Source organism: Labeo rohita, chromosome 5, assembly GCF_022985175.1.
Source record: "Labeo rohita strain BAU-BD-2019 chromosome 5, IGBB_LRoh.1.0, whole genome shotgun sequence".
NCBI lineage: Eukaryota > Metazoa > Chordata > Actinopteri > Cypriniformes > Cyprinidae > Labeo > Labeo rohita.
Window position 1 is genome coordinate 46,080,234 of NC_066873.1, and position 17,973 is coordinate 46,098,206.

General features: G+C 34.4%; 1 protein-coding gene across 2 annotated transcripts in view; it reads right to left on the minus strand.

Moving 5' to 3' along the window:
- Positions 1-17,366, minus strand: part of dnm1a (dynamin 1a) — a 73,334-nt gene extending 55,968 nt beyond the window's left edge. For both annotated transcript variants that reach the window (XM_051111144.1, XM_051111143.1), the window contains exon 1: positions 17,023-17,366. In XM_051111144.1, the coding sequence (XP_050967101.1) occupies positions 17,023-17,183 (161 nt within the window). In that variant the 5' untranslated portion in view covers positions 17,184-17,366. The remainder of the gene's footprint in view (positions 1-17,022) is intronic.
- Between the last annotated feature and the right edge of the window lie 607 nt (positions 17,367-17,973).

Consider the following 17,973-nt stretch of genomic DNA (forward strand, 5'->3'; position numbering starts at 1 on the left):
CGATTGTCCACGGCACAGTCCTGAGATAAATGAGCGTCTACAGAAGCGATTATGGAAATATTCTAGAATTCTAGAATTTACTGCAGAAGAAGGACGCGATTCGACTCGTGGCTTGATTCAGCTAAAGATATAATTTAATAATATATAATCAATAATATATAATTAATATATAATCAGACTAAAGTATCAAGGCTGCCCACGCATGTGAACCAAACATTAAAGCATAAGCTCATTTGTTTTACCCACAAACAAAAAATACAAAATTTCAAACAAAACAAAATAATAATACCTCTCTTTATTTATTATTTGTATTTCAATGTGTTGTTAAATCAAACTTAAGTCATTCAAAGCTAGCATACCTTCTATAACAGGAAAAACATTGTTTTTATGACATAATATGTCATTATTACAAGAAAAAAAGATGTTTTAATGGGATAATTATGTCGTTTAACGTTACGAGAAAAGATGTTGTTAAAATAACATAACATCTCATTACAATATATAATTTTTCACTCAATCATGGCGTAATAACAAAAACATAGTTTTTATGAAATAATATGTCAGTACAATAACAGATATGTAGTTTTAATGAAATAATTGTCTTTTTAACAACATAACATTTAATTTTTATGAGAAAAGATATAATTTTAATGTCATAACATCTCATTTTTACGAGAAAAGATGTTGTTTTAACAAGATAATTATGTAGTTTTAACGACATAACATCTCTTTTTTTTTTTTGAAAAAGGAAGTCATTTTAACGAGAAACCATCTCCTCATTACAAGAAAAGACATTATTAAGAGAAAATGTTGTTAAAACAACATAACATCTTATTATTACCACATATAATTTTTTTCCACTCAATTATATCGTATTAACAAGAAAAACATATCATTTTTATGACATAATGTGTCGTTGTTATGAGAAAAAATATGTTGTTTTAACGTGAAAACATAATTGAGTGGAAAAAATAATATGCGTGTGGCAGCAATGCGTCACCGTAAAAATCGAAATATCCTAAATATAATAAATTCTCCTTGAATTAGGTTTAATTAATTTGATGCATTTTTTTATTTTCGCTAGCTGCTAAGGCAACATTTCTCATTTGTGTTTAGTTTAAGTTGAAGAACTAAAATGACTAATAAATAAAAATGAATAAATACTATATAGATGTTTGTAAACCCAAAAGCTAATATAAAAATGACAAAAACACAAAAAAAATTACTAAACCTTTAAAATTAAAGTGAAAGTAAATAAATTTAAACAACATTTAATTCAAAATATTAACAAACTATAACAGCATATCAATGAAAATTTGTAAAAATGTATTTATACCAGTAGAAAAAGTGAGACTGCAGCATATTCAAAGCCATCAGAAATCACAATTGGCATATACGAACATACTTAATATACAATAAATAAATCAATAAGTGAAAGACCAGCTGCTCATCAATTACCAACTATTGTAAAGAGATTAAGAGATGCAGAAGTAACAGTGCTAAGATGATTTTTAATTGATTAGGAAACATTTGACTACAGTAAGTTGCTAAATATAATAAATTCTAAATAATAAAATCTGAATTAGATTAACTTTGATGCATTTTTTAATCTTTTGGTCTGAGAATACGCAGGATTTGCACAACCAATATTGTTACGGACACAAAGTCAATAATGTGATGTGCTTTGGGCCTGAGGTTGAAAAAAAAACAGGATTTGTTGAAGGCTCAGCAGTAAACATTGAGTATTTCAAAACAGATGCAACGCTGACACTCTTACTCAACTGAATTGATCTGAATAACGACTCTATTGTTTTCTGTAGAGCTGCTTTACAGCTGGGATTGAATTTGTTTCATAATCAATCTGTGTTTTATAAAGTATAATATAAATAAATGGAACTTGACCTGAGGAAGGATTTTTCACATGAAACAGGAGTTTTGCACGAGCAAACACTCGAGCAGTAATGCTGTTGAAAAGGGAAGCGTTCTGTAATCAATCAAAAGAGTAAACAGGACTGCAGAAAGCCTGGCATCCCGCTGCACCTTCACTGTCTCTGTGACGTGCTGATCTGTCCAGATGGCATTAGCTGCAGGTTCTCCTGACAGCCATAAACACAAGCCATATGGAGCGGCCATATGGACGGGTGCCACCCTCACATTGATCCAATCACTATTGATCTGGAGCTGGACAGATGAGAACCACAGAATATTGATAAACACAGTAAACACACACTTCGTATCTGACTCAGCTCACGTCAGCGTCTCAAAGAAATGTGAGTGATGTTTGCCTGTGAAAAACTCACCAGCAGGATGCTATAGCTAGAACTGATATGCAGGTGCTAGTGTTTTCTGGGAAGGTTTAATATAGTTCATCTAAAATCTAAAAAACAAATAAAATAAAATATTTGAGGTGCCAAACAAACATCTTATTTTCCTTTAGTTTAATGAATTGAAATATAAAAAACAACAAAAAAATAAAAAAAAAAAAAAAAAAAAGACCAAAATTACTAAAAAATGCATAAAGAAAATATTAAAAATTAAAAATTAAATTGTAAAAATAAAAGCTAATTCAAATTGTTTAAAAAAAACTATAATAGTATCTTAGTGATCTCACTTTCTGTCCCAAGAAACTAAAACAAAAACCATTAACAAAAAAAGGTTACTTTAAAAATAAATGCTAACTAAAATAAAATAAAATATTAAAAAACTAAAAACTAAAAAAACTAAATGCTAACAAAAATACTAAATACTATGAGTTTTTTTTTTTGCTTTGTTTTGTTTTGTTTTGTTTTCCAAGGAAACATTTTCATTTAGTTTAACTTGATGTATTAAAATAACCCAAATTAAAACTGAAATAAAGATGAAAAATGACAAAAAGACTCAAATTACTAAAACTAAAATTAAAATAAATTGGAAAATATACTATATATATATATATATATATAGTATATATATATATATTTATTTTTTTTTGTTTGTTTGTTTGTTTTTTTTGCCAAGGAAACATTTTCATTTAGTTTAACTTGTATTAAATACCTGATGTATTATTAACCCAAATTAAAACTGAAATAAAAATGACAAAAACACTCAAATTACTAAAATAAATTAAATAAATATAAATAAAATAAAATGAAAAAAATAAATAAATAAATTGGAAATTGTAAAAATAAAAATCTAATTATTAATTTAAAAACTACAGTTTTATAGTATCTCAATGATCTCCCTTTATGTAAGTTAAAAGAGCATCAGTCAACCCTGAGATCTGATTTTATAAAACAGGTCATATTACAGCCTAAAATAAAAAATAAAAAAAGAGAAAGATTTTAGGGTGAAATTTGACCTGGACTATTTAATGGTGAGATTCACCAAAACACTCACATCCCTGCAGCTGTGCTACTCAGAAACATCCCATAATAACAGCTAAAAATCAGCAGCAGCAGTGTGTGTTTTCCCCTGTGGAGGAGACGCGGAGGAGGACAAAAAGAGATGTGACTCTCTCTCTCTCTCTCTCTCTCTATGTGTGTGTGTGTGTCTCTCGTCCCATCCCCCAGTGTCTGCAGGCAGCTGTGATGATGGACAGGCCGGTTGGATGCTTCCCCCCCCCCCATCTAATCCCAGAGCGCCGCCTCCTCCCCCACCGCATGCAGCGTCAGCATCACACACGCGCATGATTACAGCACAGAGACAACACAACCAACAGAGAGAGAGAGAGAGAGAGAGAGAGAGAGAGAGAGAGAGCATTATGCTGCAATATTACATGCTAATGTGCATTAAGGGTTCAGTTCACCTGAAATTGAAAAATTGCTATTAATTCGCTCACCCTCCGGCTATCCAAGATGAAGGTGACTTTTTTCTTCCATAGAACATTAAAGAAGATTTTTAGTCGAAACCATGCTCCTTGTTGATTCATGTAATGCGAGCCAATGGCTACCGGCACTTCGAGAGCCAAAATAGCATATCAGGCAACACAAAATACCTGTGGCTCCTGATGATATATTGAGGTCTTACGAAGAAAAATGTTCTATTTGTGCAAGAAAATGAACATTGTTTACAAAATAATGACCTGAATTCCAGAGCCTCAGACAAACAGGGAAATTAATTGATTCTTTCAAACAATAGATTTCAACGAACTGATTAAATTTACTAGTTTGTTTATGTAATCACACAATGTCACATATATGCAATTATATTATTAAAGCAACCAATAATGATGTGAAACGTAAATGTTTTGCATCTTAAGGCAAGACACTGCAGGTGAATAGGGCAAAAAAAATTAACTAATAGTTATTACCTTACTATTTACATTGATAACTGCTTCTAAAATGTTAGTTGTTTGAAGATTTATTTATGGGCGTTTTTATGTCTTTATTTGGACAGGACGGTGTAGATTAGACAGGAAAGCATTGGGTGAAGAGAAAGGGGAGTGGGATTGGCAAAGGACCACAAGCCGGGATTCGACCTCAGGTCACCGTGAGCGCAATTGTACCACATGTCGGCGCACTAACCGCGAGGCTATTGGCGCCGACAAATGTTAGGTTTAGATATGCAAATAAGGAATCATTTAATGAAATATGTGCTAATTTGCTTAAATTTATAGTACAAAAATCTAAACACTGAGTCAGTTTTAAAGTTCTTCTTAATTTTTTTTTTGACATATTAGAGGGAATTTTGGATGTCATTTTTGTCACTTCATAAATCAGAAAATCCTTAGAACAGACAGAAAACAATATATTTTCACAATTGTTTTGAGGAATAAAATGTTGTATATAATCAAGCAAATCATATATGGACAAATTCTTCTGTAAAAAAAACTTCAGGATATAGACAGGAATAAAAATGTAAAGTTTGGTTTATGTAAGTGCTACTGAAGTGGAGATTTATGGCTCAGTGTAGAAGAAAAATCTGAAAGCTGAATAAATAAACTTTTTTTTTTTATTATTATTGTTGTATGGTTTGTTAGAATAGGACAATATTTGGATATTGGTACAACTATTTGAAAATCTGGAATCTGAGGGTGCAAAAAAAAAAAAATTAAGAAAATTATTGAGAAAATCGCCTTTAAAGTTGTCCAAATTACATTTTTAGCAATGCATATTACTAATCAAAAATTAAGTTTTGATATATTTACAGTAGGAAATTTACTAAATATCTTCATGGAACATGATCTTAATGTCCTAATAATTTTTGGCATAAAAGAAAAATTGATCATTTTGACCCATACAATGTATTGTTGTCTGTTACTACAAATATACCTATGATACTTAGGGCTGATTTTGAAAAAGTAATTTACAGTAAATTAACAACAAATTGATTTTTGGGTGAGCTATGCCTTTAAACTGAGGGAGAGCAAGAGAAACGGACTAAGATAGATAGATAGATAGATAGATAGACAGAAAGATAGATATCTTATGGTTGAGTGTTTGTCATTCAGGTGACCTTAGTAAACGTCCTACTGCTTGTTAAATCTGTAGCTCTAACTGGTTAACTCACTTACACCTACACAACACCACCTGCTCCATTCTCTGTGTGTGTGTTTGAATAACACAGCTAGATCTGTGCCATGCCAAGACATCCCCGTCCTCTCAATGTCAGTTGTGGTCGACACACCTCCCCACCGCAAGGTCAAAAACACACACAGACACACGCAGAGACTTCTAGATGGTCTACATTTCCATGCACACACACTCTTCTGAACGCACATGTGCATCTATAATCGTAAGACTGGCATCAAAATATTATTCATCTTCAACAAGATATACACAGGAATAAAAATGTAAAGTTTGGTGTGTGGAAGTGCTACTGAAGTGGAGATTCATGGCTCAGTGTAGAAGAAAAAACTCTGAAAGTTGAATAAATAAGCTTTCCACTAATGTATGGTTTGTTAGGATTGGACAATATTTGGCCGAGATACAACTATTTGAAAATCTGCAATCTGAGGGTGCAAAAAAAAAAAAATCTAAATATTGAGAAAATCACCTTTAAAGTTGTCCAAATGAAGTTCTTAGCAATGCATATTACTAATCAAAAATTAAGTTTTGATATATTTACAGTAGGAAATGGACAACATTTCAACATTTATACCATTATTATGTGTTTTTTCAATTACTCTCACTTCCCATTACCCCAAGGGTAGGTTTGCATTAAAAATAACAGATTTCTGACTTCATCTGTTGAATGACAGTGTAAAATATTTCACCTGCATGCTTCAGTCATTTATTTGTGCACCCTTTCAAATGCGTTTTTGATTATTTATTATGCTGTGAGACAACTGTGAAGTGAAGAGCTTGAAAACAAAGAAAAATCAAGGTAAATATCGCCTGTCAATGGAATATTTTTGTTGCATTTTATTTCTAATCAAACTCTAATTTTGTATGCAAAAAGGATTTATTTGCAAAAAGTTAAATATTATTTGGGTGTAACCAGTGCTGCCAACCTGGCAATTTTGTTGCTAAATTTAGCAACTTTTGCTATTTTTTCCCCCAAAAGCACCTAGCAACAAATTCAGCTATTTTTAAAATTTATTTCAAGTTTTGATAAGTGACTCGAAGGCACATATTTTAAAGTTAGCTATTTGAAATTGTTCAATTTAATAATAATAATAATAATAACAATAACAATAATAATAATTTCATTAATGACACACCTTGTAGTAGCTTACCTGCGATTATCAGTTGGTACCTATGGTTAGTACACTGTAAGAAAAATATCCAAAAAAAAAGATACTAGCAATTTTCTAGGACATTATCCATTATTCATTATTATCTGTTGTAACCCCATGACCTGAAAATACAAAATACAATGCATATTGTATTGTATTGTATTGTATTGCATAAAAAAAACGGTGAAAAAAAACAATATGAAAAATTTTACTAGTTTACTAAAAAAATAAAACTTATCGTAATCGTTCAAAAATGCCCGAGTGTTCAATTATTCAGTGTTATATTTAAAAATACAGTTATTTATATTTTAATATAATATTATGCATTTATTTTAGGAACAAATCTAAATGAACATATATAAATCATTTTTTTGCTGAGATTTGATGTAGTCACAATATCGTCGTGATTATATATGATTATATATGACGTCATTGTGTAATGACATCACAACATCATTGTATATTGTATATACATCATATATATCCACAGAATGTTGCATATCAGTATATATCTCATTAAGATGACAGAATTAAGATGTTCACTCTTGGACATTAATAAATGAAATAAAGTAGTGATTATGTATTAAGTGTGTTTAATAGCCTTATTACATATAAGCTTCTGTAATGTCTGTTGTGTTTGCGAGTGTTGAAGCGTGATGGTGTGTGATTACAGACGGCTGGTTTGTGTACAGGTTACAGTGTCAGACGAATGAAGCGGACTGTTGTTGTGGAGCGTCAGATTAAAGCAGCGATGAACGCAGGACCATCAGATTAGAGGTAATCCTGCTGAGGCCGGCTCAGATTCACAACCACAACACCAGCAGCACCAGAGCACCATCATTTATCAATGCATTCACCAGCAATACAGGAAACTTAACTGGCTTCCTGTTGTTAGCTAGAGAGAGAATATGACACACTGCGCATATATGAGCAATACAAACAGCCGAAAGAGCTCGTGACGACAATCTAACGGTGCGGCTTTGAACAGAACATTACATGATGTTTAATGGAGAGAGTGACAGTAATGGGCCGTTTCCTGCTCTCATACGGCGATTAAACCGCCTGAGAACATGAGCTGAGTCATATAATAAATGAAAAACATAATCCTTCATTCCACTCACTCCAGCTTCTTATTATGTAAGTCAGGACCAGTGTTATTTCAGTGTCACTGAGAGTTTTTATTAATATTTTGTGAATTATTATGAAATATGAATTGTATCACAAATTCTTTTTTATTTTTATATTTTGCCTTTTTCATTCTAATGTGAAAGTGTTTAAATTGTTAAAACCATTTTTTAAAATGTCTATATAGAAATTATTTTAAAAATAAAAAATGAGTATTTTTTAATTATTAAATATTTTTTACTTTTTATTTAATTAACTAATTAATAATTAATTAATTTTTATCCAAAATGAGTTTTAGACATTTATTGTATTTAATTATTTTTTTATAGTTAACTTTAAACTTTATAGTTTTAGTTAACTATAAAAATCCTCATCTGTGATCTGGATTTGTATTTTTAGCATTTTTTTAAATGCCTATATAGAAAATAGAAATTATAAAAAAAAATTTTTTTTTTACTTTTTATTTAAATATTTTCTCATTTTTATTTACATTTTATTTATTTTTATAACTTACTAAAAATTTGATTTATTGCTTTTGCAACTATCTGAAATTAGTTTTAGACATTTATTTTATTAAAAGATGGTTTTAGTAAACTATAAAAACCCTCATCTGTGATCTCAGAGTGAATCCAGTCAATCAGTTTACTCTTATCTGGTTCACAGTGAAATGCATGTGTCTGAATGCTGAGATCTTTTTCACATTTTTCTTCTCATCTATTTTTGGTTTTTGTTGACGAGCCTGAGGAGGTTTGTTCAGAGCTGACCTGAGTGAAAGCATCATCACATGCAGTGTTTGTGCTTTCCCAAAGATAAACACGTGAACAAACCTCACAGATGCACACTGAATGAGGAAACCCGAGCCGCATCTCCAGTTCAGAAGACTCTTTTCAGGACTCTTTTCACATGAGACTGCAATTAACAACCTAGCAACCAAACACAACACCCTAGCAACCAGTTAGCAATGCCCTGGCATCCTTACATAACACCATAATAGGGCTGCATGATTAAAGGAAAAAATTTAATCGCATTTTCTACACGCTAGCATTACAGTGGTGGCTTTTGCACATGCAAACTCTGCTTACATTTCCTTCAGAATTTAAAAACTACTAGTTAATCACTATTAATCACAATAAAGTCCAGCCTCTGGTGTATTTGGGTGTTTGAAGGGTGCTGAATCTGATGCTCTCATCAGCTGCTCAGGCAGGGAATTGTGGGAATGCTGGCAGTTCTTCTGGAGCTGTCCGTGGTGCTGAAATGTGTCTGATGTCCACACCCAATCTGCTTTGTGAATCCCATTCCAAATGTTCTACAAACACAGATTTGCGGTTCTGGACATTCCTGTTTGTAGATAATCATCCTTACTACAACTGAGCAATTAGTCTAACTCAGCTCAGTTCAGTTCAGCTGCATAATAGTGTGCAACTATTATGAAAACAAGATCATCAAAAAGCAAATATTGTACTGCATTCCATTTCACAGTGATGATCTTTTAGTTGATTGTTTAATTTTATGTATTATTTTGATATTATGTATTTTGTTATATTTTTATATTATATATATATATATATATATATATATATAATTTAATTGTCAAGTTGCATTTATTTCCATAGTGCTTTATACAATATAGATCATTTTTAAAGCATCTTCACAGTAATAAACTGGAAAATAATAGTGTTAATGTTGTAAAATTCATGTTTGGAAAAAAAAACAACAATTTCAGCTACTACAGAAGATAACAGTGTCATTATCCAGATCAATTCAGTTCAGTATTGATCCAAAATTGTATAGATATTGTATGTATATTTTATATTTATAGGTATATTTTTAGCAATAGCCAACAATACATTGTGTGGGTCAAAATTATCGATCATTAATCATTAGGATATTAAGAAAAGATCATGTTCCATTAAGATATTTTGTAAATTTCCTACCATAAATATATCAGAACTTAATTTTGGATTAAAAATATGCATTTCTGTTTCACTTGGACAAGTAATTTTCTCAATATTTAGATTTTTTGCACCCTCACATTCCAGATTTTCAAATAGTTTTATCTCCAAATATTGTCCTGTCCTTACAAACCATACATCAATGGAAAGCTTATTTATTTAGGTTTTGGATAATGTATACGTCTCCATTTTTTTTTTTAATTGACCCTTACGACTGGTTTTGTGGTCCAGGGTCACATATATTATTGATTGATTTAAGCTCATTTCTACATTTGTTTTTCAGTTGAATTATAATTACAGCTCAAGTAAATCCACTGTTAAAAAGACTTTTTTTCCATGTTCACTGAATACATGTTTGTGTTAAATAATTGTGATCACATGACTGACCAAAATAATCATGATAATATTTAGATCAAGTGCCCATAATCTATGGAGCTTTTCCAGTCATTCTCTTGTACAGCAAGAGAATGATTCTGTCATTTAGTGTGAATCTGACACTACTAAATGAGCCGTCGCAGGTAAAGCCTGCAATCCGAGAGACATTCACAGCCCCATCGATTGTCCGAGGAGCGTGTAAATCATCTCCAGTCGTCTGTCAGCTTTCATAAGACTTCATTAAACCTCAGCAGATTCAATGGCCAAATAAATGGACGGCTGAAGCTCATTTCACGCTGCTGCTCGCAGATTAAGATGAAGAACGCCGCGTCCCTTCAGCAGCCACAGAGTTTATGTTTTCATATCACTGGCACTCGTAATGCTTTAACACAGCACTCGTCACGTCATAATCAAATCACAGCCGCCTACAAACCACACAGACATTTAGATTTCCTGTAAAAATGTAAAAATCAAGTTGCCATTTCATTTTCAAAGAATCATACAAGACTGCTACTATGAAATATGACATGCTTAGTATATGAGAAAATGTTCATCTGGAAGATGATAACCAGTGCCAGTGTATTTGTTAAATGTGATTTGCATGTATGCATTTGAAAGATGCTTTTATCATTGCACACAATTTATTCGTTTATGCATTTACTGGGAATCGAACCCATGACCTTGTGTTGCAGGCGCCACATGCTACTGTTTTTAACTACAGGACTGCATTAACATTTTAGAATTTAACATCTGACTTGTTTTGGATGCATTTGGTAGTTGTTTTGATCTTTCCCACATGATTAGTATGAACAGTTTGAATATTTGGATAGACAGAGATCTCTACAATATCAGTGTACATGTTTGTGCAACTATAGAAATGTTTCAAATCCTGTTTACTCTTACAAAAAAGAGAATTTATAGATTATTCATGAACCATGACCAGATTGTGCAATCATTTGCATAACCATTTGTATGCAAATCAATTGCATTGAAGATGATAGATGACGTCATAATAGTTAAACAATTGACTATATACATATACGCTCTTAAAAATAAAGGTGCATTAGAAGGTTCTTCACAGCAATGCCATGGTAGAACCATTTTTGGTTCTATACAGAACCATTCAGTCAAAGGTTCTTTAAAGAACCATCTCTTTCTTACCTTTTTATAATCTGAAGAACCTTCGTTCACCACAAAGAACGTTCTGTGAAACAGAAAGGTTCTTCAGATGTTAAAGGTTCTTTATGAAACCATTTAGACAAAAAAAGATTCTTCTATAGCATCGTGAAGCACCTTTATTTTTAAGAGTGTATGCCCAAAATGTCCACATATATACGTAGAGTACACAGATTTTTAACAAATTTAAAAAATCATGTTTTTTTATTGTGCATTCTGATTAATCTCAATCAAACTGCAGTTGGGTTATTTTGATATAAAGTAAAAATACCTAAAAAAATACAGGTAACTGAAACAATAAAAAAATAAAGACATGATAACATAATAAAAACATGATTTTTAAAAATGAAAAAAAAAACAGAGCTGTTTTTGCAAATAAACTCTTCATATACTTTATGATGATGATGGTGGTGGCAGTATGTGACTATAGACCAACAGTTTCTATTAAAAGTAAAAAGGATCAACAGCAAGCAGCTTAATCGAGGCTAACAGATTACAAACCCTGAAGAGATCGAGTGATTGTGTGCGATTCACGTGCAAACACACATTTCTTGGCCAGTATATCCTGAAAAGTCACTAAGATCAATTGAAAACAGAAAATACGAACTGTCCAACTAGCTAAAATAGATTTTAGTTCATATTTATTTTATTTCAAATTAAAAAAAAAAAGATTTTAGTTTTTTATAAACTGTAATAACTTCTTTTTATAACTAGTTCTTTTAGCAGGTGAAATGAGCTGCTTTATTTAGAGGTCGCGTCACAGATTGTTCCTGCGGTGAAAAGCGCACATGGTCTTTATTTAGATGTAATTAGTTGTTTTCCAGGATTTGCAGGACATTCCAGATTTTGGACAAACTGAGTGTTTGGGATAATTACAGTCTGTTTGACTCGAAGTCTAAATATAGGACGAGGCTTTTGTCATAATAGTGTACAAGGTTAATTTGGGCAGATTTAAATAGCAGACAATGATAGTGAGTACAGATTGTGCTTCCTCTAACCATCTGCAAGACCTCCATATCCAGTCCTGGACCTTCAGAAGATGCACAAAATGTAATATATAGGACCTCCTGTTATTGCCCTGACACAATGCAGTTGTTGTTCTATCAAGCTTTTTGTGTTTTTCTGTTTAGAGAATGGAACTGATACTTCCTCAAACGCTCGTCTCACAGAAGTAATATCTTGACACGTTGTGTGTTTGGTTATCTATGTAATGTTTACAGTAGTAGACATGATGAAGTTGCCAATGAAAGTTGATCACAGCTCAGAGATCACTAAAATCACTAAAACAACCAAAGGGAATCATATTCTATCAGTGGCGGCTACTGGTCTGTCAAATAGGGGAAGCTCATTTTTGGCCTACATCATAAAATTGTCTATTTATTTAAAAGTAAATTCTGCCCTACATTCCTTTTCAAGAAAACAGTCTGTGACCCTGTCGTACCAACTAGGCGTCTTTTCCAGTGACTTGACCAGTGTCCTCTCAATGGCCAGCAGAGCTAGGCTGCTTAAACGGCCTTGGCCCATTGTGTTTCGGGTGTAGGACTTGAGCCGCTTTAAACAGGAGAAGCTCCTTTCTACACCTGCAGATGTAGCTCCAATTGTTGCCACTAATGAGAACAGTTTGTAAAGCTGAGGCATTGCACTGTCCAACTCCATGTCTTTAAGGAACACCAAGTAATCAATGAATGAATGAACGATCTAAAAAAAAAATATTAAACTCTGTAAAAGTGAAACAAGGAATGTGGTGTATAATTGTGTGAAATGTATGATTAAAATCAAGCAATTTCGCCAAGCAAATATAAAGAAATAGGTTGCAGCAGTTTTTATTTCGACTGAACTTGAGAAATCCGCGATGGGACTGAGCGCGAATAGCTTCAGCGATTCCTTATAGTACAAAATCGCTGTCAGTCAAAAGGAGATGCAATCTTTCGACAGACCCTCCAATCATCACGCAGAAGCTCGGAGTCCAGGCCAGCCCACTCCTCATTTGCTCCTCATTCACCCCCAGAGACGCTGAGCGTCCGTGGGCGGGACATAATCGCAGCGTTTATCCAATGACCGTCTAGTTTCAAAGCACTGAAAAAAAACGTTCAAAGCAGCCGCATTGAAGTCAATGGACGCTGGGCTTCAACGGGGAAATGCACTGTGACGCTACGGGAATGTATGAGAAGAAAATCAAGTCAGCCGACCTGCTATATCTAACTGATTCTGAACGAACTCGTCTTTGAGATGAACGTTTTCTAACGCATTTTTAGTCAATAAAATGTTAATACAATAGTACATAATTTGACCATTAATTTTGTGACATTATAGGGGAAGCTGAGCTTCCCTTGCAGTCTTAAAGAAATCGCCACTGTATTCTATTATATGAAAATAGTTGATTTAGTTGAGAGCATCAGCGCCGCACACACAAGCTCCCTCAGCAGCAGTAGTTGCTGAATCATGCAGCGTAAGACAGACTTATTCACACACACTGCTGAAAGAACAAGCAAATATCCCCCCTCAAGAGGCTCAACGCACTCCACCATCTTCCTCTTCAGATGCTCCAACACACACCAACTCTAGATGACTGTTTATGTCTGATGACCGACACGATGAGCAGTGCTGTAACCTAGTCTGTGTAAAATGAGGCTGTTTGAAATGGAAAAAATAAGCCTTCTCTGTAAGAACAGTGTAGAGATAAGATGCCACATACTGTGTAAATATGAAGGATTGATTTTTCACAGGTGTTTTATCATTTTGCTCTTTTCCTCAATTTGTGCTCCATGATAAAACATGAACAACATGATGCAGAAGAGCTGTGGGTGGTTGCTAGTGTGTTGCTAAGATGTTCTGGGTTGCTGGGGTGTTGCTAGCTGGTTGCTAAGATGTATTCTGTTGCTAGGATGTTCTGAGTTGCTACGGTGCTGCTGAATGGTAGCTAAGATGTCCTGGGCTGCTAGGGTGTTGTTAGATTGTTGCTAAGATGTTGTGGCTGCTAGGGTGTTGCTAGATGTTTGCTAGGGTGTTGTTGAGTTGTTGCTAATATGTTGTGGTTGCTAGGGTGTTGTTGGATGGTTGCTAGGATGTTGTTATATTGCTGCTAAGATGTTGTGGGTTGCTAAGGTGTTGTTGTTGCTAGGGTGTTGCTAGATGCTTGCTAGAATGTTGTTATATTGCTTTTAATATGTTGTGGGTTGCTACAGTGTTGTTAAATTGTTGCTAAGATGATGTGGTTGCTAGGGTGTTGCTAGATGGTTGCTAGGGTGTTGTTGGATTGTTGCTAATATGTTGTGGTTGCTAGGCTGCTGCTGGATGGTTGCTAGGATGTTGTTATAGTGTTGCTAAGATGTTGTGGGTTGCTAGGGTGTTGTTAAATTGCTGCTAAGATGTTGTTGTTGCTAGGGTGTTGTTGGATTGTTGCTAATTTGTTGTGGTTGCTAGGGTGTTGCTGGATGGTTGCTAAGATGTTGTTATATTGTTGCTAAGATGTTGTCGGTTTCTAGGGTGTTGCTAGATGGTTGCTAAGATGTTGTTGGATTGTTGCTAATATGTTGTGGTTGCTAGGGTGTTGCTGGATGGTTGCTAGGATGTTGTTAGATTGTTGCTAAGATGTTGTGGGATACTAGGGTGTTGTTAAATTGTTCATAAGATGTTGCTGTTGCTAGGGTGTTGCTGGATGGTTCCTAGGATGTTGTTAGATTGTTGCTAAGATGTTGTAGTTGCTACGGTGTTGCTAGATGGTTGCTCGGGTGTTGTTAGATTGCTGCTAAGATGTTGTGGTTGCTAGGGTGTTGCTGGATGGTTTCTAGGATATTGTTAGATTGTTGCTAAGATGTTGTGGTTGCTAGGGTGTTGCTGGATGGTTGCTAGGATGTTGTTATATTGTTGCTAAGATGTTGTGGGTTGCTAGGGTGTTGCTGGATGGTTCCTAGGATGTTGTTAGATTGTTGCTAAGATGCTGCAGTTGCTACAGTGTTGCTAGATGGTTGCTAGGGTGTTGTTAGATTGCTGCTAAGATGTTATTGTTGCGAGGGTGTTGCTGGATGGTTGCTAGGGTGTTGTTGGATTGTTGCTAATATGTTGTGGTTGCTAGGGTGTTGTTGGATAGTTGCTAGGATGTTGTTATATTGTTGCTAAGATGTTGTGGGTTGCTAGGGTGTTGCTGGATGGTTCCTAGGATGTTGTTAGATTGTTGCTAAGATGCTGCAGTTGCTACAGTGTTGCTAGATGGTTGCTAGGGTGTTGTTAGATTGCTGCTAAGATGTTATTGTTGCGAGGGTGTTGCTGGATGGTTGCTAGGGTGTTGTTGGATTGTTGCTAATATGTTGTGGTTGCTAGGGTGTTGTTGGATAGTTGCTAGGATGTTGTTATATTGTTGCTAAGATGTTGTGGGTTGCTAGGGTGTTGCTGGATGGTTCCTAGGATGTTGTTAGATTGTTGCTAAGATGCTGCAGTTGCTACGGTGTTGCTAGATGGTTGCTAGGGTGTTGTTAGATTGCTGCTAAGATGTTATTGTTGCGAGGGTGTTGCTGGATGGTTGCTAGGGTGTTGTTGGATTGTTGCTAATATGTTGTGGTTGCTAGGGTGTTGTTGGATAGTTGCTAGGATGTTGTTATATTGTTGCTAAGATGTTGTGGGTTGCTAGGGTGTTGCTGGATGGTTCCTAGGATGTTGTTAGATTGTTGCTAAGATGCTGCAGTTGCTACGGTGTTGCTAGATGGTTGCTAGGGTGTTGTTAGATTGCTGCTAAGATGTTATTGTTGCGAGGGTGTTGCTGGATGGTTGCTAGGGTGTTGTTGGATAGTTGCTAGGATGTTGTTATATTGTTGCTAAGATGTTGTGGGTTGCTAGGGTGTTGCTGGATGGTTCCTAGGATGTTGTTAGATTGTTGCTAAGATGCTGCAGTTGCTACGGTGTTGCTAGATGGTTGCTAGGGTGTTGTTATATTGCTGCTAAGATGTTATTGTTGCTAGGGTGTTGCTGGATGTTTTCTAAGAGGATCAGTTTCATAATGCAGCAGGTGAAAATGGTGCATCTGTTCGCTTATTAACAGAAAATCACACACTTTAAGGAATTCTTCCTGTCTTGAGCACCAAATGCTACACTTACACACTCAAACATTTGATCAAATGCAATGTTGATGACTGACTTACAACACTAAAAAGCATATAGCTTGTATTTATGTATTTGCAGTGGTCCTGTGCATGAAATCATTTGCTTTGTATTGATAGTGAAACAGCAGGATGGTTGTTTAAGGCAGATCTGTGTGGTTTTATCAGACGCTCAGCTCAGGTTGAACCTACAGCTCTAGTAAACAATCCTGCAGCATCCATGTTTCACGCTCCATCTTCAACAAAGCTTACAGTATTTTAATATCACCCTAATGACCTTGTGCATTATTATTATTATCATTATTATTATTAAAGGACACGGATTACACAGGAACACACTAATGATGATGATGATGCTCTAATGCATAATGAAGAATACACTATAAATGAGGAGGATTATGTAAGAAGATTTAGTGAACACGGCTGGTGATTTTCACCATTGCAGCAAATGATCCTCCATCGTGTCTCAATAACATTTAAAGGTTATGCTCAGGATCCTCACGATGACCTTTACATATCATTGAGGCATGATGGGGGCTGTGATTGAGCCGGAATACAAGATTAATGCTGCGCGCATTTGCGCTGTGCGTTATTATTATTGTGTATTGATGATGGTTGTATGTGTTTTAATAAATGAATGACTCACTTCCCGACGAAGTTCTCGAGCACGGAGCTTTTCCCGGCGCTCTGTCCGCCCACCACCGCGATCTGCGGCAGGTCCAGGTTCGCGTTCTGTCCGATGGCGGCGAACGCATCCTGCATTCGGTTGACCAGCGGAATCAGGTCCTCCATCCCCCGGTTCCCCATCGCGACTGACCGGCACCTGCTCGAGCTTCACCGGAGAAACAGCGATTTCAGCGAGCGTCGGCTGCTTTATTTCGGCATTGATTATTCTGGAGCTCTGCCTGTGTGTGTGTGTCTCTCTCTCTCTTTGCGCGTCTGTGTGTCTCTGCGGTTCCTCTGAGATGATGAGCCGCTTTTCTCACACGAGGGCACACACTGCAGCTCCGCGCTCTGTCGCGTGTCGGCGCACTTTTAAAGTTAAAGCAGTTTCACAGCATTTCACTCCTGTGTAGGTTGAATGCTTATGTATTTATTGTCAATTTATTATTTATTTACATGTATCATTATTATTATTATTTCGTAATTATGTTTTAATTAATTTTATCTATATATTCATATTTCCTAGTTTTATTTATTGATATATATATATATATATATATGTATTATTTTAATCAGTTTATATTATTTGAAGTAGAATTTATTTACGTTTATTGTTTATATTTATTATGCTTAATTGTTTTTATTTATTTAATTTTCTAAACAGTTAAAAGGCACACATGGTGCAACCATAAATATTAATACCCCAGTACAAAAATTACAGAACACAAAATAAATGAGTGACATAAATTAAAAAAAAAAAAAAAAAAAAAAATATATATATATATATATATATATATATATATATATTTTAAAACACTTTCATTTGAGTATCATGTAATTTCACTCCTAGGATTAACCATTATTTATTTATTTATCTATTTATTTATGTGTTCATTTATTATTTATTTAAATTTGTTATTATTATTATTATATA